Source organism: Oncorhynchus tshawytscha, linkage group LG02, assembly GCF_018296145.1.
Source record: "Oncorhynchus tshawytscha isolate Ot180627B linkage group LG02, Otsh_v2.0, whole genome shotgun sequence".
Taxonomy (NCBI): domain Eukaryota; kingdom Metazoa; phylum Chordata; class Actinopteri; order Salmoniformes; family Salmonidae; genus Oncorhynchus; species Oncorhynchus tshawytscha.
In genome coordinates this window covers 74814669-74838226 of record NC_056430.1, presented here as the reverse complement: position 1 = coordinate 74838226, position 23558 = coordinate 74814669, and the positions used below count along the sequence as shown (strand labels likewise).

At 45.9% G+C, this 23558-nt stretch overlaps 1 protein-coding gene across 2 annotated transcripts; it reads left to right on the top strand.

The window, feature by feature from the left end:
* The first annotated feature begins 10685 nt into the window (after positions 1–10685).
* On the top strand, positions 10686–22510 carry LOC112241368 (platelet-derived growth factor subunit A-like). Of its 2 annotated transcripts, none has more exons than XM_042304677.1 (6): positions 10686–11483; positions 11896–11992; positions 16656–16766; positions 17443–17630; positions 21079–21205; positions 21366–21810. In XM_042304677.1, the coding sequence occupies exons 1-6, from the start codon at positions 11418–11420 to the stop codon at positions 21506–21508; spliced, it is 732 nt and encodes a 243-aa protein (XP_042160611.1). In that variant the 5' UTR covers positions 10686–11417; the 3' UTR covers positions 21509–21810. The 2 variants fall into 2 exon arrangements, with proteins under 2 accessions (XP_042160611.1, XP_042160612.1); XM_042304678.1 differs by lacking the exon at positions 21366–21810 and adding an exon at positions 21817–22510 and having other exon boundaries at positions 10704–11483.
* Positions 22511–23558: the final 1048 nt, after the last annotated feature.

Genomic DNA, 23558 nt, shown 5'->3' with positions numbered 1-23558 from the left:
TATACTACTACTGCCTTTCATCCTGCTGCTGATTAGACTATACTATACTGCTACTGCCTTTCATCCTGCTACTATTTAGACTATACTATACTACTATTGTCTTTCATCCTGCTACTGTTTAGACTATACTATACTACTACTGCCTTTCATCCTGCTACTGTTTAGACTAAACTATACTACTACTGTCTTTCATCCTGCTATTGTTTAGACATTACACTACCACTACTGCCTTTCATCCTGCTACTGTTTAGACTATACTATACTACTACTGCCTTTCATCCTGCTACTGTTTAGACTACTGCCTTTCATCCTGCTACTGTTTATTACTACCACTACTGCCTTTCATCCTGCTACTGTTTAGACTATACTATACCACTACTGCCTTTCATCCTGCTACTGTTTAGACTATACTATACCACTACTGCCTTTCATCCTGCTACTGTTTAGACTATACTACTACTGCCTTTCATCCTGCTACTGTTTAGACATTACACTACCACTACTGCCTTTCATCCTGCTACTGTTTAGACTATACTATACTACTACTGCCTTTCATCCTGCTACTGTTTAGACTAAACTATACTACTACTGCCTTTCATCCTGCTACTGTTTAGACATTACGCTACCACTACTGCCTTTCATCCTGCTACTGTTTAGACATTACGCTACCACTACTGCCTTTCATCCTGCTACTGTTTAGACTATACTATACTACTACTGCCTTTCATCCTGCTACTGTTTAGACTATACTATACTACTACTGCCTTTCATCCTGCTACTGTTTAGACTATACTATACTACTACTGCCTTTCATCCTGCTACTGTTTAGACTATACTACTACTGCCTTTCATCCTGCTACTGTTTAGACTATACTATACACTACTGCTTTACTGTTTAGACTATACTATACTACTACTGCCTTTCATCCTGCTACTGTTTAGACATTACTACCACTACTGCCTTTCATCCTGCTACTGTTTAGACTATACTATACTACTACTGCCTTTCATCCTGCTACTGTTTAGACTATACTATACTACTACTGCATTTCATCCTGCTACTGTTTAGACTATACTATACTACTACTGCCTTTCATCCTGCTACTGTTTAGACTAAACTATACTACTACTGTCTTTCACCCTGCTATTGTTTAGACATTACACTACCACTACTGCCTTTCATCCTGCTACTGTTTAGACTATACTATACTACTACTGCCTTTCATCCTGCTACTGTTTAGACTATACTATACTACTACTGCCTTTCATCCTGCTACTGTTTTTAGCTACCACTACTTTCATCCTGCTACTGTTTATACTACTACTGCCTTTCATCCTGCTACTGTTTAGACTGCCTTTCATCCTGCTACTGTTTAGACTATACTATACTACTACTGCCTTTCATCCTGCTACTGTTTAGACATTACGCTACCACTACTGCCTTTCATCCTGCTACTGTTTAGACATTACGCTACCACTACTGCCTTTCATCCTGCTACTGTTTAGACTATACTATACTACTACTGCCTTTCATCCTGCTACTGTTTAGACTATACTATACCACTACTGCCTTTCATCCTGCTACTGTTTTTAGACTTTCATCCTGCTACTGTTTAGACATTACTACTACTGCCTTTCATCCTGCTACTGTTTAGACTATACTATACTACTACTGCCTTTCATCTGTTTAGACTGCTACCACTACTGCCTTTCATCCTGACTGTTTATACTACTACTGCCTTTCATCCTGCTACTGTTTAGACTATACTATACTACTACTGCCTTTCATCCTGCTACTGTTTAGACTATACTATACTACTACTGCCTTTCATCCTGCTACTGTTTAGACTAAACTATACCACTACTGCCTTTCATCCTGCTACTGTTTAGACTATACTATACCACTACTGCCTTTCATCCTGCTACTGTTTAGACTATACTATACTACTACTGCCTTTCATCCTGCTACTGTTTAGACTATACTATACCACTACTGCCTTTCAGTCTGCTGTTAGACTATACTATACTACTATTGTCCTTCATCCTGCTACTGTTTAGACTATACTATACCACTACTGCCTTTCATCCTGCTACTGTTTAGACTATACTATACTACTATTGTCTTTCATCCTGCTACTGTTTAGACTATACTATACTACTATTGTCTTTCATCCTGCTACTGTTTAGACATTACTCTACTAATACTGCCTTTCAGCCTGCTACTGTTTAGACTATACTATACTACTACTGCCTTTCAGTCTGCTCCCGGTTAGACTATACTATACTACTACTGTCTTTCACCCTGCTACTGTTTAGACTATACTATACTACTATTGTCTTTCATCCTGCTACTGTTTAGACTATACTATACTACTATTGTCTTTCATCCTGCTACTGTTTAGACATTACTCTACTAATACAGCCTTTCATCCTGCTACTGTTTAGACATTACTCTACTAATACTGCCTTTCATCCTGCTACTGTTTAGACATTACTATACTACTGCAGCAGGGTTCCCCAACTAGCGGCCTGGGGGTGATTTTATTCTCCCCCACTCCCCCCTCCCCACTCCCACAAGTTTTCAGACCAAAAGACTTTTGGACATGAAAGACTGTAAAAAAAAAAAAAAAAACTGCAAATCAGTTCCAAGTGGTTTTAATTTTGTAAATCTGTTCCAAAGTATTCCCACGCATAATAAAGAGATATATATGTGATCATAAACGAATGAAAGCAAGGTTTGAAATATTGTTTTAGTCAAATATTATATATTTTTGGGCCTCCTGCGGTCAATTTGCACTCTACAAATGATTTGTAATGAAACATCCGATCAGGAAACAGTTGTCCCATGGCTGAATCTAGTAGATGATCCCTATACTATAGCCTTTCAGTTGTGGCAAGTCTGTCTGACCAATTGTTTCCTAGTTACAATGCTTTACAACTTATCGTACATCACAACTCAGTAGATTAAACAGCAAATGACACCAACTCCCCCTTCTGTAATACCCACCTACCTGCTGACCCAACCCCCTGCATTCTTATCAACAGGTATGAGATCAGTTCAAAGCTACCTGCTGACCCAACCCCCTGCATTCTTATCAACAGGTGTGAGATCATTTCAAACCTACCTGCTGACCCAACCCCCTGCATTCTTATCAACAGGTGTGAGATCAGTTCAAACCTACCTGCTGACCCAACCCCCTGCATTCTTATCAACAGGTGTGAGATCAGTTCAAAACATACCTGCTGACCCAACCCCCTGCATTCTTATCAACAGGTCTGAGATCAGTTCAAAACATACCTAACTAATGCAGTACCATTGGAATCATTTTTCTTTTCTTTTTATTTCACCTTTATTTAACCAGGTAGGCCAGTTGAGAACAAGTTCTCCTTTACAACTGCGACCTGGCCAAGATAAAGCAAAACAGAGTTACACAAACAACCACACAGAGTTACATAGAATAAACAACTGTACAGTCAACACAATAAAATAAAAAAATGTCTATATACAGTGTGTGTAATTTGGGTAGGTGGCTGTTTGTGTTCGACTCGAGATAAGCTTGACTTTGCTAATGTCAAGGCCATAACACACTTGTCTTGAGTTTTATCTTAGTGTATTAGTGCTCTGACTTAGAGGAGGCTGGTGGGAGGAACTATAGGAGGACGGGCTCATTGTAGTGGCTGGAATAAAATCAACTGGAATGGTACCAAACACATCAAACACAACGTTTGACTCCATTCCATTAATTCCATTCCAACCATTACAAGGAGCCCATCCTCCTAAAGCTCATACCACCAGCCTCCTCTGTATGACTAATTCCACACACACTACCTATCTGCAGTTCATCAATTATAGTCAACATCTCAAGGTAAACCTTTAATCATAAGTTAGTGACATAAGATGTTTTAATATTGCACATAAAGGACTAACTAACTCCCACGCATCCAAGTTATAGAAAAACACATGCCAACATAATTTTGTAATTGCCCTAAATGTATAAATAAAGTTATTTTAAATGAATTGACTTCACTCATACTGTACCGTCTAAGTGTGCACTTCCGCTAAACACACTTGATTTATCCTTTTCTTTGATAAAGTAACATCATGCCAAACAAACACACTTGATGGTCAAGCTGTGCCAGGCAGATGAACAGATTCAATATAGCATCATAGTGAAGGAGAACTCTATTGGCATCTCATGCTTCTCTCTTCTTTCATCATTATCATCCACTCTCATTCAAGTTCACTTTCTGTCTCGCTGAGACTTGTACAGTCTGTATAGTCTCAGTCGTGTGTGTGTGTGTGTGTGTGTGTGTGTGTGTGTGTGTGTGTCTGTGTGTGTGTGTCTGTGTGTCTGTGTCTGTGTGTGTGTGTGTCTGTATGTGTGTGTGTGTGTGTGTGTGTGTGTGTGTGTGTCTGTGTCTGTGTGTGTGTGTGTGTCTATGTGTATGTGTGTGTGTGTGTGTATGTGTGTCTGTGTCTGTGTGTGTGTGTGTCTGTATGTGTATGTGTGTGTGTGTGTGTGTGTGTGTGTGTGTGTGTGTGTGTGTGTGTGTGTGTGTGTGTGTGTCTTTATTCATAACTGTTAATGAGTTCTCAGAAGAGATACTATGCATAAATGCGGCATTGGAAATATATGATGCTGCCAGGTTTCAAGTCCCAACACATGACTGTTTCTGGTTCCCTGTTTTCCACCATCACCTGCTAGACAGTTGGCCTGTGTACAGCAATAATAACTGTCTCATTAACACAGACACACAACACACACACAAGCATGTACACAATCACATCCTTAAACATCTGCCAAGACAGTGTTCGCTACCCTGAGTGCCTTGTTTGATCCTACATTAAAGGTGTGTGTGTGTGTGTGTGTGTGTGTGTGTGTGTGTGTGTGTGTGTGTGTGTGTGTGTGTGTGTGTGTGTGTGTGTGTGTGTGTGTGTGTGTGTGTGTGTGTGTGTGTGTGTGTGTGTGTGTGTGTGTTGTGTGTCTGTCTGTGTGTGGTTATGACAGACAGTCCCCTCTCCTTTATGGACCAATCATCACATGTTCCATAGGTATCCCTCACCTTTCCATTGGACAGTACCAGCTGTGTAACTCCACTACAGGAGTGTTGGAGCAGTATGGTAAACAGTGGGCAAAGTTGGTTGAAAGGTCATTGTATTGTCATGACAATCTGTGAAAGCCAGCTCCTCTGTTTGTAACCCTGTTGTCTTGAACACACACACACACACACACTCTTTCTCTCTCTCTCCTGCTCTCTCCTTCTGCTGCATTAACAAGATTAAGAGAGGACAATTAGCAAACCACTCACAACCACTTGTATCACTCTGGGAAAGAACGACAGAAATCTCCCTCTCTCCTCTTCCAAAAGAAGGGATTTCCTCTGGTCTTGAGTTGTGAAGTAAAGGCTTTAAGTGTCTGATCTGATGTGCTAATGTTGGCACCAGTAACAATGGTCTAGTGTATAGAGGGAGTTTATTTTGGGGGTCTGGTTAATGGGGGAAGTGGAAGGTATTGTTCCCTGTGTGTGTGCCTGTGCGTGTGTGTGCGTATCAGACTAAGGTCTTTTGTGTCTGTGTTTCAAATAGCACCCTATTCCCTATATAGTGCAGTACTTTTGATCAGAGCCCTATCAAACATAGTGTACTATATAGGGAATAGAGTGCAATCTGGCACACAACCTTTGTCAAGGTCCGGACACACTGGTAGAGAGGTGACATCATTGTCACTAGTTGCTGCCCAGATACAGAGGCTTGAAGGAGGAAGCATTGTATTATTGCCAAATTAGGTGACAATAGATTTGTGGATGTGTGTGTGTGTCAGTGCAAGCAGGCATTTGTGTGTGTGTGTGTGTGTGTGTGTGTGTGTGTGTGTGTGTGTGTGTGTGTGTGTGTGTGTGTGTGTGTGTGTGTGTGTGTGTGTGTGTGTGTGTGTGTGTGTGTGTGTGTGTGTGTGTGTGTGTGTGTGTGTGTGTGTTGGTGGGGTTTACTTACACACACCGATTAATCAATTCAAAACAGAATGATCTCTCTCATAGCCTCTCAGTCAGACTAAAGGAAAGGCTCTGGAAAAACAGAGACAGCAGCTCTCATCGGAGCCAACAATGTAAAGGACGACATGACTGATTAATCCAAATGTTCCAACGTTTCTCACACTTTGTAATCATATTCCAAAACAGCTGCCAGCTGTCAGCAACTGCATCATACGACAACTGTGTGTGTGTGTGTGTGTGTGTGTGTGTGTGTGTGTGTGTGTGTGTGTGTGTGTGTGTGTGTGTGTGTGTGACTGTGTGTGACTGTGTGTGACTGTGTGTGTGTGTGTGTGTGTGTGTGAGTGTGTGTGTGCATGCGTGTGTGTGTGTGACTGTGTGTGACTGTGTGTGACTGTGTGCTTGTGTTTTACATAAACTCAACCTCAGCCCCAGCTGTGTACAGTAATGTCAGTCGTCAACCTGACTACAAGTCAGTAATGGAAAAGGGAGTGACTAGTGAGTATCGAAATAGGGGGAGAGGAAGAGGGATTCAAAGAGGGATGTCAGCTGGTTGATTTGAGAGGCATTGTGAGGGTGTGAGAAAAAGACAGCGAGACAGAGACAGCCGCTGACAGAGACAGCGAGACAGAGACAGGGAAAGAGAGACAGAGTGAGACAAAGGCAGAGAGGAACAGTTGATTGAGAAAGAGAGAAAGATCTGTGAATAATCTGTGAATCCAGAAGCACCCAGTAACAGGTTCAGTGACATGCTGGTATATAGACCCTTAGATGTGGCCAGAGGAGGTTTACACATAGAGAAATAAAGTGGAGTGTTCTAGTCATGTCCCACATGGCACCCTGCTCCCAATACAGTGCACTACTTTTGACCAGGCCCCATAGAGCTCTAGTCAAAAGAAGTTCACTATAGTAGGGAATGGGGTTCCATTTTGGATGCACGTTGGATCTTTGTCTTAACCATCTGAAAACAAAGAGCCGATTATAGAAGAAGAGGAAACACGTACACAGGAGAAGTAGCTCTGCTCAGATGTGATGATGAGATAATATAGCAACAGCTGTGGCTCTACTGTTTAACTTACATCGGAAATGTTTAGTCTTAGCAGGACTGATAAGGAATATGACATTCCGTCTTTTAGGGCATTCTTCTGTTTTGATGCTTATGTGATACTCAAACAGGCAATGCTTGAAATCTCATCTCCACAGGAAAGACACAATAATCTTGTTCTGACCTATTGCTCAGGATGCTGCTTTAGATGTGGGTAAAGCGTATGGTGCAGGAGCACACATGCATGTGTGTGACTTTTTGGTAGCAGCAGAGGGACTCTGTTTCCCACATTCAAAGAGAATCCACCAAACCTCTCTCAAGCCTATGCTTAAACAGATGGAGCCATTGCATTAACTATACAGGTAAACCAAACACTAGCATATTCAAGATGTTTATCCAGGATAAGTATTCTGTTGGCCGCTTCCCAAACATTCATGCGTAACACAATCGTTTTTGGGAGGTGGCCAACCATGGGATTACCCCGGGTTTAATGGTTGAAATCGTGAAATCCACTTTGACTCACTTTTTTGGTATGGGTTCTTATAATGAATGTGTAGAGGGGAAACTAAAATCAGACCTGGATTAAAATACTAACTGAAATAATTTAAAATACTTTATATGGGATTGATTGAGCTTGACTGTCACGACAGAACCAATAGAATAGTCACAAAAATGCAAACGTCGCCCATCCAGCACTCCAGGCAAACTACAGATGTAGGATCTTAATTTGATCACTCTTTTGTTGCTGAGAATTTTCCTGCATAGCAGGAAATGCAAAAGTGTATTCAAGGTTTAAAAATGCTTCTAAAGTTTGTAATTTCCACTTTAGTGCCCGACCTGGGTTTGCCCTAACAAAAAACCAATCAAACCCTAAAAAAAATGTCCATTAATTATAATCCACATTTCCTGCTGCTGCAGAATTATTTTCCTGCGGTAGCAAACTGGTTCAAATTAAGACCCTATATCTGTAGAGCAAATGTTAAAAGTATATGAAAATATTTCAAATAGAAATCAATCCCAGGTCTGACACATATGAAAGGTTTTTTCATTATGCACTATGCATAGGGTTTGGAATAGAATTAGGTTATTGGGTACTTTTAGGTACTTTCATCCACACCCTGCTTGTAAAACTTTCATCCCTCCACAGATCAAATTTAACTAGCGACTGGATTCAATCCGTATCGTGAAAGTCTCATGGTAAATCTGCGTACATTTTTGAAAGTAATTTACAATTGAGCAGACATATGCAGTGTTTACCGTGAATACAGTCTCCGCGGACACTGGAACATTGCCTTTAAATTTAAGTGGAGCTATAACGCAGATCTTCCACGATACTTCTGCGATACGGATTGAATCCAGACCTATTTCTCCCTCTCTCTTCTCTCTCATGCACATTCCCTCTCTGTGTCTCTCCATATCTCAATTTGTCTGTTTCTTTCTCCTTTCTCTATTTTACTGTGTCTATCCTGTTGTCTGGGTCTAGACTTTAGGGAAACCTCTAGCCTCTCTGTCGGCATGACAACATGCATGCTACTGCCCCTACCATAGCAGGAGGCATGTGCCACTTCTATCCCACAGAGGAAGTGAGAGAGAAGAGAGAGAGAGAGGGATACAGAGAGGTTAAGGGTCCAGATCATTGCCCTTTGGCATCACTCTCACCGGGTCCAAGGATGTCACAGTGGAATGTTCTGGATCGGTTCAGTTCTAACCCAGTTGTTTCCCTAATTCGGACCCCTGTGCTGTAATTGAGTGTGTGTGTGTACACATGTGCACTTGCATGTGAGTCTGGCGCCTTGCAGGAGTCAAGTACACCAGACCAGAGCAGCCCAAAGCAAAGCCCTTCAGGGTTGATGGAGGGAGAGACAGAGTCACTGAGTCTCTGTCTGGCTAAATAGGTCTTAATTGGCAACAAACCTTGTTTCTCTTCCTCCTTCCCTCCTCCTTGGCCCCTTTCGCCCCTTCATTCTTCTTCCTCCTCTCCCCATCTCCTTCACCTCATTTACCTCCATGTTCACCTCTCCTTTCTTCTCATCACCACTACGATAGACTCTCAATGTCTGCATTTGTAGCTAGAATGGTGGCTGCTCTAGTGTTGAGAGAGACTGGGTCCAGTGGGCACAAAGTCCCTAACTATCTCAGCCGTGACACCGTGTCTGGTCACAAGGCACACAGTCAATGTGTGTGTAGGTCCGTGTGAACATGTCTGTTTGGTATCAAGTGTTGTTCTTAGCTCCAGCACACCGTGTCCCCCCTACCTCTGATCCCTCCATCCCTTTCGCTCTCTCACTCCTTTATCATGGAGGTCAGTTGTGTCTGCAGTCTGGCCACTTATTAATGAAGTTAATTAAACACCAATTAAAAACAGACACACTCAGCCATCTGTGGCTGACCTGGAAGGGAGGGAGAGGGGTGGAGGAAGGAATGGAGGGGGGGAGATGTGGGGGGGCTGGAGAAGGAGGGAATTGAAGGAAGGGTGTAAGAGGGGGAAGAGAGAGAGGTGGAGGTGTGAGGAACTGAAGGGAGGGTGTAAGAGGGGGAAGAGAGGGAAGAGAGAGAGGTGGAGGTGTGAGGGGGCTGGAGAAGGAGGGATGGTTGGAGATGGTGGAGGTGTGAGGGGGCTGGAGAAGGAGGGAGGGTTGGAGGTGGTGGAGGTGTGAGGGGGCTGGAGAAGGAGGGAACTGAAGGAAGGGTGTAAGAGGGGGAAGAGAGGGAAGAGAGAGAGGTGGAAAGCCTCCAGTGACTTTATAGGTTATAAACACCCTAAACTACTCAACCATGGGTTTGTACTTTGTTATAAATGAGCTCAGTCCCTTAAAATGTAATGACTGGTGCTTTAGAAGGGATCAAATGTTTCTGTGTTAACTAGTAACCTGCCATTGTGTTATAAAACAACAGGGCATTTAGGGCCAGTTACAGGGTATGATGTTTATAGAGATCATCAACATCCTCATCACCTTCATCATCACTGTCATCATCATCGCCATCGTCATCACCAGCATCATTATCATCATCACCAGCATCATTATCATCATCACCACTATCACCATCAAAATCAAATCAAATGTTGTTTGTCACATGCACAGAATACCTCACAGTGAAATGCTTACTTACAAGCCCTTAACCAACAATGCAGTTTTAAGAAAATGCCTAAAAAAGTAAGAGATAAGAATAACAAATAATTAAACAGCAACAGTAAATTATAATAGCTGGGCTACATACAGATGGTACCGGTACAGAGTCAATGTGTCAATGTGCGGGGTCACCGGTGTTGAGGTCATATATACATGTGGGTAGAGTTATTTAAGTGGCTGTGCATAGATAATAACAGAGAGGAGCAGCAGGGGGATGCACATAGTCTGGGTAGCCATTTGACTAGCTGTTCAGGAGTCTTTTGGCTTGGGGGTACCATCATCACCATCATCAAGAACATCATCATCATCATCACTATAATTGCATTGATCTGAAACGCACCTGCATTTGACCAATGATGCATGAAAGAAGTCTGGTGCGTTGAATGGACTGATGTGAGCGCGCCCACAGTCAAAAGCCAATGGTCTCCTCTATAGCCGATCTATCCATCTGTAGTTACAGAGCACACACCCGGAGAGCGGAGCGGAGTGGCAACGTGACCGCGCCCCGCCAGCCCCCAGCAACGCAGTAGCTATATCATATGACTCAAAGCGTTCCGACTTCATTCACTACGGAGATCACAGTCTTCAGCGGACCCGCTTTGAAGGGATCCAATAGGCTACAAAAACCGTTTGATAAGAACAACCGGGACATGCGGACGGCTTGACATTATTTTTGACCTATTCTCCACTTGCTGATATAAACAGGACATAAAGTTGATATTTTTGGAAGTCTCCCATAAATGTATGGATAGTGAAATATTATATTCTCAGAGAATTGTATCGACATGCATAAAGGATTAAAACACTTAAATGTTCCACTGCGAGATATCTTCACTTCAAGTGGATTATAGCCTGATCGACAAAATGATTACATTTCTCACATCTGGAAGTTCTTATACGCATAGATAGCTCTTGTCTCAGGTGCCGTAACTCCGACCCATCTTCTGCTCCTGTGTTGCTTCTCGGGCCAAAAGCGGAGTAGGAAACCAAACAGACTTCAATTAACGTTAGTCTTAAATGTAAACCTAAATGAACACCCAATAAAGTCCCACTGTTAGCCTCGCCATGTTGCCTATAATAGTCAAATAATTCGGACTACTGGCTGTAGACTCGTGGAGGTAGCGGTTCCACCCGAGGGATGGTACTGGATTCCCGTGGTTTGGGAGCGACGCCTCAGCTCCTGGTTCTGGAACGGTGTTGGTGGAACTACTGGAACTTTCTCTCGTTCTGGAGCCCAAAGGACCTGAAGGGAGATGAGAGCCGCTTTTCTGAGCTTCCTCCTCGCCTGCTTATTGTGCCTGTTACGCACCGCCGCTGAGGTAAAGGACTTTTATACGAGTTTTGGTTTGTACGCTATGTAGGGGCCAAATCTGTTCAAATTGTGCCGTTTTTAGTGCAACGCTTACTTCGTTGGCAGGTGCAAGGTTTGTTCGCTCATGCTCCACTTATGCATAATTATGCACAAAACTCCAGAGTAGCGTTGCTGTAACTCCGTCCAAAAATGACATGACAATAGGGGGAATCTATGGCTTCTCAGCAAAAAGCGCAAACTAAGTGTGCTTTATACCACACCCTTAATTGTGCACATATTTGTGCTTAAAACACTTATTCAGCGCTACATAGTCACACTCATACCACTTCTATAGCCGCGCTATCCATTACGGTACGATAACGTCTGTGTTGGTAATAAAGTGCTGTTATTTTCATTTCAATGTTTTCCTTTTGTTCTAGGAGGACCCACTCCCCCCGGAGCTGTTGGAGCGGCTGTCCCGCAGTGAGATCCGCAGCATCAGCGACCTCCAGCGGATCCTGGAGCTAGACTTGGAAGGTAGGCCTAAAGCCTCTTATATCCGTCTTCATTCAATGGCTTTATTACACAGCCTAGGGCTAGGCTTCAGTAAAGACACTGAATTGAGCTCAACACAACATGCCAGAAGTAGTCTACAAGGTTCTGGATAGAACCAAAACGGGTTATATTGCTTGCTTCATATATGGCACCTCTAAATGTTCTATATAGAACCCTCTTATTGGGTTGGTTGATCAGAACCCCATGGGTTCTTATTCACTGACCCAACATTTGTTCTAGATAACCTTAAGGGGTGCCATATATGAAGCAAGCATAGAACACTTTTTGGTTCTATCCAGAACCTTTGTTTCTAAGTGTACCCTTTGAAGGTAGGAGGAGAGAGGTGAGAAGAGGTGCTACGGCTGTGTCTGGTTTGTGATAGGCTGTTAGCCTGTGGGCAACTTGGACAGGTTTGTCTGCCACATAAGAGATGTTGAATTAGACAAGTTACTTCCTGCAGCTTAGCGGGAGAGAGTCGGTGAATCTCCATTGGATGTTGCCCCAGCCATGAGCACGCCCCTCTCGGGTGGGAACTAAAAGACGTCTCACCAGCTTCTGCTCGGTGATAGTGGGAGTTGTCTCTGTCCCGCAGCTCGCGGGCACTAGGGAGGACAGTCACCATGGGGCACTAGGGAGGACAGTCACCATGGGGCACTAGGGAGGACAGTCACCATGGGGCACTAGGGAGGACAGTCACCATGGGGCACTAGGGAGGACAGTCACCATGGGGCACTATGGGGAGGACAGTCACCATGGGGCACTAGGGAGGACAGTCACCATGGGGCACTAGGGAGGACAGTCACCGTGGGGCACTAGGGAGGACAGTCACCGTGGGGCACTAGGGAGGACAGTCACCATGGGGCACTAGGGAGGACAGTCACCATGTCACTAGGGAGGACAGTCACCATGGGAGGACTCACCATGGGGGGAGACAGTCACCATGGGGCACTAGGGAGGGGAGGACAGTCACCATGGGGGGCACTCACCATGGGGCACTAGGGAGGACAGTCACCATGGGGCACTAGGGAGGACAGTCACCATGGGGCACTAGGGAGGACAGTCACCATGGGGCACACAGTCACCATGGGGTACTAGGGAGGACAGTCACCATGGGGCACTAGGGAGGACAGTCACCATAGGGGGGTCACTGGGGGAGGGAGGACAGTCACCATGGGGCACTAGGGAGGACAGTCACCATGGGGCACTAGGGAGGACAGTCACCATAGGGAGGGGCACTAGGGAGGACAGTCACCATGGGGCACTAGGGAGGACAGTCACCATGGGGCACTAGGGAGGACAGTCACCACTAGGGAGGACAGGGTCACCATGGGGCACTAGGGAGGACAGTCACCATGGGGCACTAGGGAGGACAGTCACCATGGGGCACTAGGGAGGACAGTCACCATGGGGCACTAGGGAGGACAGTCACCCACTAGGGAGGACAGTCACCATGGGGTCACCATGGGGTACTACTAGGGAGGACAGTCACCATGGGGCACTAGGGAGGACAGTCACCATGGGGCACTAGGGAGGACAGTCACCATGGGGCACTAGGGAGGACAGTCACCCACTAGGGGGGTCACCTAGGGAGGACAGTCACCATGGGGGGAGGACAGTCACCATGGGGCACTAGGGAGGACAGTCACCATGGGGCACTAGGGAGGACAGTCACAGGGAGGACAGTCACCATGGGGGGGTCACTAGGGAGGACAGTCACCATGGGGCACTAGGGAGGACAGTCACCATGGGGCACTAGGGAGGACAGTCACCATAGGGAGGACAGTCACCATGGGGTACTAGGGGGCACTAGGGAGGACAGTCACCACTGGGACAGTCACCACTAGGGGGTCACCATGGGGCACTAGGGAGGACAGTCACCATGGGGCACTAGGGAGGACAGTCACCATGGGGCACTAGGGAGGACAGTCACCATGGGGACTAGGGAGGACAGTCACCATGGGGCACTAGGGAGGACAGTCACCATGGGGCACTAGGGAGGACAGTCACCATGGGGCACTAGGGAGGACAGTCACCATGGGGCACTAGGGAGGACAGTCACCATGGGGCACTAGGGAGGACAGTCACCCATAGGGAGGGTCACCATGGGGCACTAGGGAGGACAGTCACCATGGGGCACTAGTCAGTCACCATGGGGCACTAGGGAGGACAGTAGGGAGGACAGTCACCATGGGGCACTAGGGAGGACAGTCACCATGGGGCACTAGGGAGGACAGTCACCATGGGGCACTAGGGAGGACAGTCACCATAGGGGGGTCACCATGGGACACTAGGGAGGACAGTCACCATGGGGCACTAGGGAGGACAGTCACCATGGGGCGCTAGGGAGGACAGTCACCATGGGGCGCTAGGGAGGACAGTCACCATGGGGCACTAGGGAGGACAGTCACCATGGGGCACTAGGGAGGACAGTCACTAGGGAGGGTCACCATGGGGCGCTAGGGAGGACAGTCACCATGGGGCACTAGGGAGGACAGTCAGTCACCATGGGGCACTAGGGAGGACAGTCACCATGGGGCACTAGGGAGGACAGTCACCATGGGGCACTAGGGAGGACAGTCACCATGGGGGGGAGGACAGTCACCATGGGGCACTAGGGAGGACAGTCACCATGGGGCACTAGGGAGGACAGTCACCATGGGGCACTAGGGAGGACAGTCACCATGGGGCACTAGGGAGGACAGTCACCATGGGGCACTAGGGAGGACAGTCACCATGGGGCACTAGGGAGGACAGTCACCATGGGACAGTCACCATACTAGGGAGGACAGTCACCTGGGGCACTAGGGAGGACAGTCACCATGGGGCACTAGGGAGGACAGTCACCATGGGGCTAGGGAGGACAGTCACCATGGGGCACTAGGGAGGACAGTCACCATGGGGCACTATGGGGGGAGGACAGTCACCATGGGGTCACCATGGGGCACTAGGGAGGACAGTCACCATGGGGCACTAGGGAGGACAGTCACCATGGGGCACTAGGGAGGACAGTCACCATGGGGCACTAGGGAGGACAGTCACCATGGGGCACTAGGGAGGACAGTCACCATGGGGCACTAGGGAGGACAGTCACCATGGGGCACTAGGGAGGACAGTCACCATGGGGCACTAGGGAGGACAGTCACCATGGGGCACTAGGGAGGACAGTCACCATGGGGCACTAGGGAGGACAGTCACCATGGGGCACTAGGGAGGACAGTCACCACTAGGGAGGGTCACCATGGGGGACAGTCACCATGGGGCACTAGGGAGGACAGTCACTAGGGGACAGTCACCATGGGGCACAGTATGGGGAGGACAGTCACCATGGGGCGCTAGGGAGGACAGTCACCATGGGGCGCTAGGGAGGACAGTCACCATGAACCTGGTGCCTGCTGCTTGTGTCAAAACTTTTGATCTGTTTTACACCTTTTTATTCCACGTGAAATGAACTTTAGGAAAAGTGAACACATAACTGGAGTCTGGTGGAATAAGGGGGAAGGTTTGGACAAGGGCTTGAAACATACCTTAGGAAACGGTTAAAGCCCTTCATTGTTAGGCTGCTTAGTGAGTCTCTCCATCCTACATTCTGAAGTTCTTATCATTGTTTCATCATTTTTCATTTGGTCTTGACTACACCCCACCATTCATTCTGGCATTATTGAGATGCAAATAGGCCTGTCTGCTACTCAGCTGTCTCCTCGGGGCTGGGGGGGGGGTCAAGTGGCTGTGGGCTTTATGCTGCTGTCATGCTGTCCATTATTTGTGGAGCAGCAGTGTAAGGCTGAATGACACACACACACTCACACACACTCACACTCACACTCACACACACACACACACTAACACACTAACACACACACACACACACAAACAACACACACACACACACACACACACACACACACACACACACACACACACACACACACACACACACACACACACTCACACTCACACTCATACTCATACTCATACTCATACTCACACTAACACACACACACACACACACACACACACACACTAACACACTACACACACACACACACACACTAACACACACACACACACACTCACACTCACACACACACACACACACACACACACACTAACAAACACACAATGAGGGCTAAATGGCTGCTGTGTTGGTATGTATAATTCATGGTGAAATTCCTGCGTGTCAGGAGGAAGGAGCTGGGAGGCTTTGTGTTGGTCAAGACATACAGCAAGCACTTAAGTTCCTGCACGTAAATGCAGTCACGCACACACACTTGCAAGGAACACACACACAATCATACACACACCCTCTACAGTCTACACTCTCTGTGGGGTCAGTATTTGGGTAGCAAAAATATATACTTTGAGAGAGAGACCCCAAACAGGTCAATATAGAGCTGAAAGGACAAACAAGGTCATTTTGAAGTGAAAGGTTCTTTACACACACCCGACTAACAACCAAAGCTGTTTGATTGGAAAGCAGAAGGCTTATGGTTGTCATAGTGACAATAAGGGATTGTTCATTTACAGAGGGGACACAGTTATTTTGAGCTTTTCTGGGTTCAAGCTTCTCTCTCCATTCAGTGTTGCTCTGCTTCTGAATGGCCCAGCTAGTGTAGGGATAACATGACACTGACGTTGTGGTCAACAGAGAATGAGGTGATCGGGGAGAACAAACAGAGGTACCACAACAAGGCCTTCCCCCACAGCTACTCACAGCTGAAGAGCTCTCAGACACACTCCAGGCACAAGAGGAGCATCGGTAAGTGTGTGTGTGTGTGTGTCTTTGTAGTTGTGTTCATGCATACCTGTGGAATTTGTTTGTGTGTGTGTGTGTGTGTGTGTGTGAGAGAGAGAGAGAGAGAGAGAGAGAGAGAGAGAGAGAGAGAGAAAGAAAGTGAGAGAGAGAGAGAGAACGTGTGTCTGTTTGAGTATTTGCCTCTTTCCATCTATATCCCATCTACTGTATGTCTACGTCTACGTGTGTGTGTCTGTGTGTGTCTCTGTGTGTGTATGTCTCTCTGTGTGTCTCTGTGTGTATCTGTGTGTCTCTGTGTGTGTGTATGTCTCTCTGTGTGTCTCTATGTGTGTGTGTGTGTGTCTGTGTGTGTGTGTATGTCTCTCCATGTTTCTCTGTGTGTTACTGTGTGTGTGTGTGTATGTCTCTCTGTATGTTTGTATGTGTGTGTGTGTGTGTGTGTGTGTGTCTCTGTGTGTCTCTGTGTGTCTCTCTGTGTGTGTGTGTGTCTGTATGTGTGTGTCTCTGTGTGTGTATCTCTCTCTCTCTCTCTGTGTGTGTCTCTGTGTGTGTGTCTGTGTGTGTGTGTGTCTCTGTGTATGTGTGTCTCTGTGTTTGTGTGTAAGTATACACCAACACTACCTTCTCTCTATGCTGTCATGTTTCACCTTTAACCTCTCCCCCTCCCCTTTGACCCCAGAGGAGGCGTTACCCGCGGTGTGTAAGACTCGTACGGTGATCTACGAGATCCCTCGGAGCCAGGTGGATCCCACCTCCGCTAACTTCATCATCTGGCCCCCCTGTGTAGAGGTGAAGAGATGTACCGGATGCTGCAACACCAGCAACATGCACTGCCTGCCTTCCCGCAAGCACCATCGCACTGTCAAGGTAGGAGAGAGCCACACTTTCTCTGAACGCACACGCACACACATACAGGCACACACACACACACTTGAAGCAGCTCAACCATTCAACCCCTTTCTACTAGTCCAGCTCTACTTTTCTCAACCAGCTTCACCTGGAAGATAATAAAAATAAAGAAAAACACTTCAATGAGTAGGTGTTTCCAAACTTTTGTCTGATACTGTATATGTGAATATGTGTGTGTGTGTGTGTGTGGGGGGGTGTGTGTGTGTGTGTGTGTGTGTGTGCCAGGCCAGGAGACTCCCTCGCGACCGCAGCAACATAATCATTTGTATTTGATCTCTGCCAGGCCTGGCACATAACAGCTAGTAAACCCTGCCATCTTAAACCCACACACACTGCCAACTGGAAGCTCTGCTCAGTGTGTGTGTGTGTGAGAGAGAGAGAGAGAGAGCGAGGATGGAGAGAGAGAAAAAGGAGTAAGACGGTGTGTGTGTGTGTGTTCATGCACTAAGGATTTCCAGCCAGTTTACCATCGTCTGAGCCGAGGAGGATAGTGGGTGTGTCCATGATCTCAGTGCTTCAGTGTATTCACTACGGGGTTATTTTGTTTTCCCCACTCCCTGTTTCCCTCTGAGTGAATGGCTCCTCAGTCCTCTGTCTATTAAAAGACTAAAGATGCTGTCTGTCTGGCTGAGCTATTCCTTGTGTGTTTGTGTGTGTGTCTGTTTGGCTTAGCTGTTCCTCAGACAGTTCACACAGAGGAAGAAGTTGTTATTTCTGGGTGCTGAGGTCGTCCCTCCTTGTTTAGGTAAATGCTATTATGTTTAGTTCCTAATGAATGCAATCTGATCTGAACTGAGCTGGCTGAGGCAGTGCTATCTGTTGTAGACCTCAGATAGAGATCATATGCAGAAATAGAGGGTCAAAGGTCATAGAGATATCCCTGCAAATAAGAGTCGTAACTATTGGAGGAAATCTAACTGTGCTTAAATGTACAGAAAGAGAGAAGCAGTGTTTTTGAAGGGGAGAGGCATGGTTGGATAGAGAGAGCAGAGGGATGAGAGGAATGGACAGATGAGGCACGAGAGTAGAAGGAAGTAAGCAGGGTGGTTAGGAGAGATGGGGAGGGATAGAGAGAGCAGAGGGATAGGAGGAATGGAAAGATGAGGAGAGAAGGGATAGAGAGAGCAGAGGGATGAGAGGAATGGACAGATGAGGAGAGAAGGGAGGGAGAGAGAGAGCAGAGGGATAGGAGGAATGGAAAGATGAGGAGAGAAGGGAGGGATAGAGAGAGCAGAGGGATGAGAGGAAGGGAGAAGGATGGGGAGAGAGAGAGCAGAGGGATGAGAGGAATGGACAGATGAGGAGAGAAGGGAGGGAGAGAGAGAGCAGAGGGATGAGAGCAGAGGGATGAGAGGAATGGACAGATGAGGAGAGAAGGGAGGGATAGAGAGAGCAGAGGGATGAGAGGAATGGACAGATGAGGAGAGAAGGGAGGGAGAGAGAGAGCAGAGGGATGAGAGGAATGGACAGATGAGGAGAGAAGGGAGGGAGAGAGAGAGCAGAGGGATGAGAGGAATGGACAGATGAGGAGAGAAGGGAGGGAGAGAGAGAGCAGAGGGATGAGAGGAATGGACAGATGAGGAGAGAAGGGAGGGATAGAGAGAGCAGAGGGATGAGGAAAGAAGAGAGAGCACAGATTTGATCCCTTTTTGATACTCAATATCAGATGAAAGGGTCTCTCTCTCTTTCATTCTTTTTCCTTTTCTTCATTCTCTCTTTCTTTCTCTTTGTCTTTGACAGAGAGGAAATCAAAAGATAAGTCTCCCGTATATCCTGAGACTCAACAACAGAGACAGAACTATGGAGAGGAAACACACACACACATACACGTGTGAGTGCACACACGCACGTACACACGTATGCACACACACACACACACACACACACATGCACACACATGCACACACTTTCACACGCTGTGTGATGTCCAGGAGAAGCCTTCGAGGGTGTGTGAATGTGTGTGTGCACGTGCATGCTAGCTTGCCCGTCTCTGCTCTTCCAGAAACCATTCACCAGTACCAGAACAGCAGACAGTTGTTTCTCAATGGCTCATACTGGTCTTGGCTCTGTGTATTAATCTCCCATGGTTTCTCTGTGTCCACTGTCTGTTTCCCTCCATTCCAGTTTCCACTGGTGGGAGAGAGACAAAGGTTCCATTGTTATGTCTGACTTTATTATGCCTTTCTGGGGAAATAACATCTCGAAGGACATGATCATATTAATTAGACCTGGTGGTTTACTGAGAACCCTACCACACCTCGTGTTACACACCTTTGAGTTGACTCGTGTCTCATTCCCTGTATTTCATTTGACAGGTAGGAGACTTAGAAACTGCCTCAGGCTGCATCTCGGTGTAGCCTAAAATGGGTTCTTCTCCATGTCTCCTCCCTTTCACATACAGATGTAGGATCTTAATTTGAGCCAGTTTGCAACAGCAGGAAAATAACCAGTCAGCAACAGGAAATGTGAATTATTATCTTTAGGGGTTGATACATTTTTTGTAAGGAAAAATCAACCCTGACATTTTAAAGTGGAAATGACAAACTTTAGAAGCCTTTTTAAATTCTCAGCCACAAAAGAGTGATCAAATTCAGATCCTACATCTGTACACTGCCCTGTAAGCACAGGGAAAGTAAGTAGCATGGCATCTGTCCAGTTGTTTCCTATCAATGCAGAATCAGATGAAGGAAATGACACAAGGAGAAACAGCCTTAATTAGAACATGGACAGGGGAGCGTCTCCAGTCCACACTATTGAGATGCCTTACCTCACCTGAACCTCTGTACCTATAACAGTGTTACTGTCTCTGCTGTGCTCCTCTGGTTCATGTTGTAACAAGGCAGCACCTTTCTGTTGTGTGTGTGTGTGTGTGTGTGTGTGTGTGTGTGTGTGTGTGTGTGTGTGTGTGTGTGTGTGTGTGTGTGTGTGTGTGTGTGTGTGTGTGTGTGTGTGTGTGTGCGTGCGTGTGTGTGTTGTCTTTGTGTATGTTCAGACTTGAAAGAGAAGAGAGGCTTGTACAATCAGTCCTGAAGCTCTAGCAGGCGTGGCTCACTTTTTGAGCGAACACTAATGTGTGTCCGCTTGCTTACGTGTGTGTGTGTGTGTGTTAGTGTACGAGGGGTGTGTGTGTGTGTTAGTGTACGAGGGTGTGTGTGTGTTAGTGTACGAGTGTGTGTGTGTGTGTGTGTGTGTGTGTGTGTGTGTGTGTGTGTGTGTGTGTGTGTGTGTGTGTTACGAGGGTGTGTGTGTGTGTTAGTGTACGAGGGTGTGTGTCAGCTTTTTGCATCCTTCCATTACCTCGAAAAGAGGGGATTCTACAGAACTCATTCTGATCCCTCCCCCCCCCCCCTACCTCCCTCCCTCCCTTCCTCCCTCACACCCTCCCTCCCTCCCCCTCCCTCTCCAGGTGGCTAAGGTGGAGTATGTGAGGAGGCGTCCTAAACTGAAGGAGGTGCTGGTGCGGCTGGAGGAGCACCTTGAGTGTATATGCACCTCCAAACGACACATCAAGGAACTCTACGATACAGACAATGGTAAATATCTTACTCTACTCTACTGCTGACAGTGTGTGCATCAGCTCCTGTCTGAGAGTGTCTCTCTACACTGATATAAACTGATAACAGTTGAGGAATTTAAATGGTTCTCCCTCAGGGTATTCCACTCCTTTTTTCATTCCCCTTTTTTTCTTTATAGACCCCCCTCTTCCCCCTCCTCCCCCTTCATTCACAGGACCCAGTAGGACCAAGGGTAAAGGGAGGAAACGGAAAAAGCTCAAAAACCTCAAAGAATTTCTCATACCTTTCTCAGGCATGTGGAAAAACATGAGTGTTTATTAGTGTCATTACGGTAGGCATTAGCACTACGGCCAATCAATGATCTGGGTTTAAATGCCAATCATGGGAATCGCCAATCAGAGACCAGTATCAATCAAACAGGAAGAGGGGGTGAAATTAGGAAGTGGTTTTAATTGGTGACTGGTGCCTTGGCTGATTACATTGGGTATGGAGGTTGTATTTGGTGGTGAAAGATGGGGGTGCTAAAGATTCATTGTTTTAAGTGGTGAACATTTGACATTGGGGGGGATGACTTGTATTGTCTGATTGGCTAAGCTAACGTTTGGTACCTATTTCTCTCCTCCCATCAGGCGTAAGGTGAAGACAGATGGATGAAAGAGAGAAGAGTGAAAGAGAGGAAGAGGGAAGAGAACATGTTTCTCAGACTGAGATATGAACTTCAGCCATGTTGTGTGTGATGGCAACAAGAGAAGTGGGGACAGAGGACAGAGAACATATTCTATATATGTTATATTCTATATCTTCCCACAAGACCAACCTTCAAAAATCAATCATTTTGATAACGTCAAAATATTGCCAGAATCGGGAATGATGTTTCTGGAAGATGCAAATAAGGACTTCGGTATTAGGAGTGGGTGTGGCTTTGATTTGATGATTGACAGGTGTCAAATAACGTGACTACGCCAACTGGGAGTTACAGTCTTTATATAAAGGACTTCTGACTACAAGACTACTCCCATGATTTTGGATGACAAGCGGTTTGGAATCCTCCCAATCATTTCCGATGCTTCTGGATTTTTCCATCGGATTCCGAGGACAGTGACTGGGATTATGTTTTGTATATTACAAGATTCCAAGATGTACTCTCCTTCTGGAACGGAAGGAAGTCACCTACATGATGTATATCCTCTTATTTTTGTAACCCTGGTTTTCTATTGCTGACTGACTTCCTGATTAGTTTCTGGTATGTTATTCACATAAAGGAAGGTTTAAAACAACTGCTACATCAGTTACAAGTTACTAATAAACTATTTATAATGTCAATTTGTTATAATGTCTTTAGTTTTCACCTGTCAGTCAGAAAATATAGAGACAGAGACATAGACATAGACAGAGAGAGAGAGAGAGAGAGAGAGAGAGAGAGAGAGAGAGAGAGAGAGAGAACTTAGTACAACTTAAGGGGTCACCTCTTATGACCCATACTCAGACACTTTGAACATGAAACCCCTGTGAACTAGTAACTGAGAATATCTCTGCTCTCACTCATACATACCTTCAATACAGAGAGGAAGGAAGTAGATATCAAGACCAACACAGTGCTAATGCCAAAGCAACTCTCAGGTTATAGAGCAGGGCATGTGTTCTAAAGCGTCTCAGAGGAAGAGTGCTGATCTAGGATCAGGTTCCACCTGTCCATTGTAATCTTATTCATTATAATCTAACAGGCTACACTGATCCTAGATCAGCAATCTTTTCTGAGACACTTTGTCAATACAGGCCCAGGTAACGGTTTTACTAAGAACATTTCATAAATGAATAAGATAATGTTATTATTGTACTCTCTCAGTAAGGGATACGATACTGTGTTTAGGAAAATAGTAAAAAGTCAATGTTGTTATTATTCTGTAACTTTTCAAAGAAGCCCAGATGCTGACTTAGTTTCAACATATAAATCACTTCAAAGTTCTCACAGAAAGGAAATAACTTTGATAATACAGTACTCATGTAAAACGTGCAGTTTTTACATCTTAATCAGTGACACCTTAGTTGAAATGGTAATATGGCATCTCTTTAGTTCCCACAATCCACCAGTGTTATAAGACGCCATGGACGGACAGTACCGGCTCCATTGGTTTAGCAAGACTTTTACTTAGTGAATAAACCAGTGAAATAGAGGAGGGATTGTGTGCCTCTGGGGTTTCTCAAAACGATATTCACCCTCTCTGCCAAACCATAAACTGCTCCCCCATAATCCTTTTCCAAACCCAAACTACAGCCCAAAATGCAACCCTCGGAGCCAGAAGCATTTCTCTCACTCTGTCTCCGTGTTATTATGACGTGACAGTCTATGGTGGCGGTAACAGGGTACTCA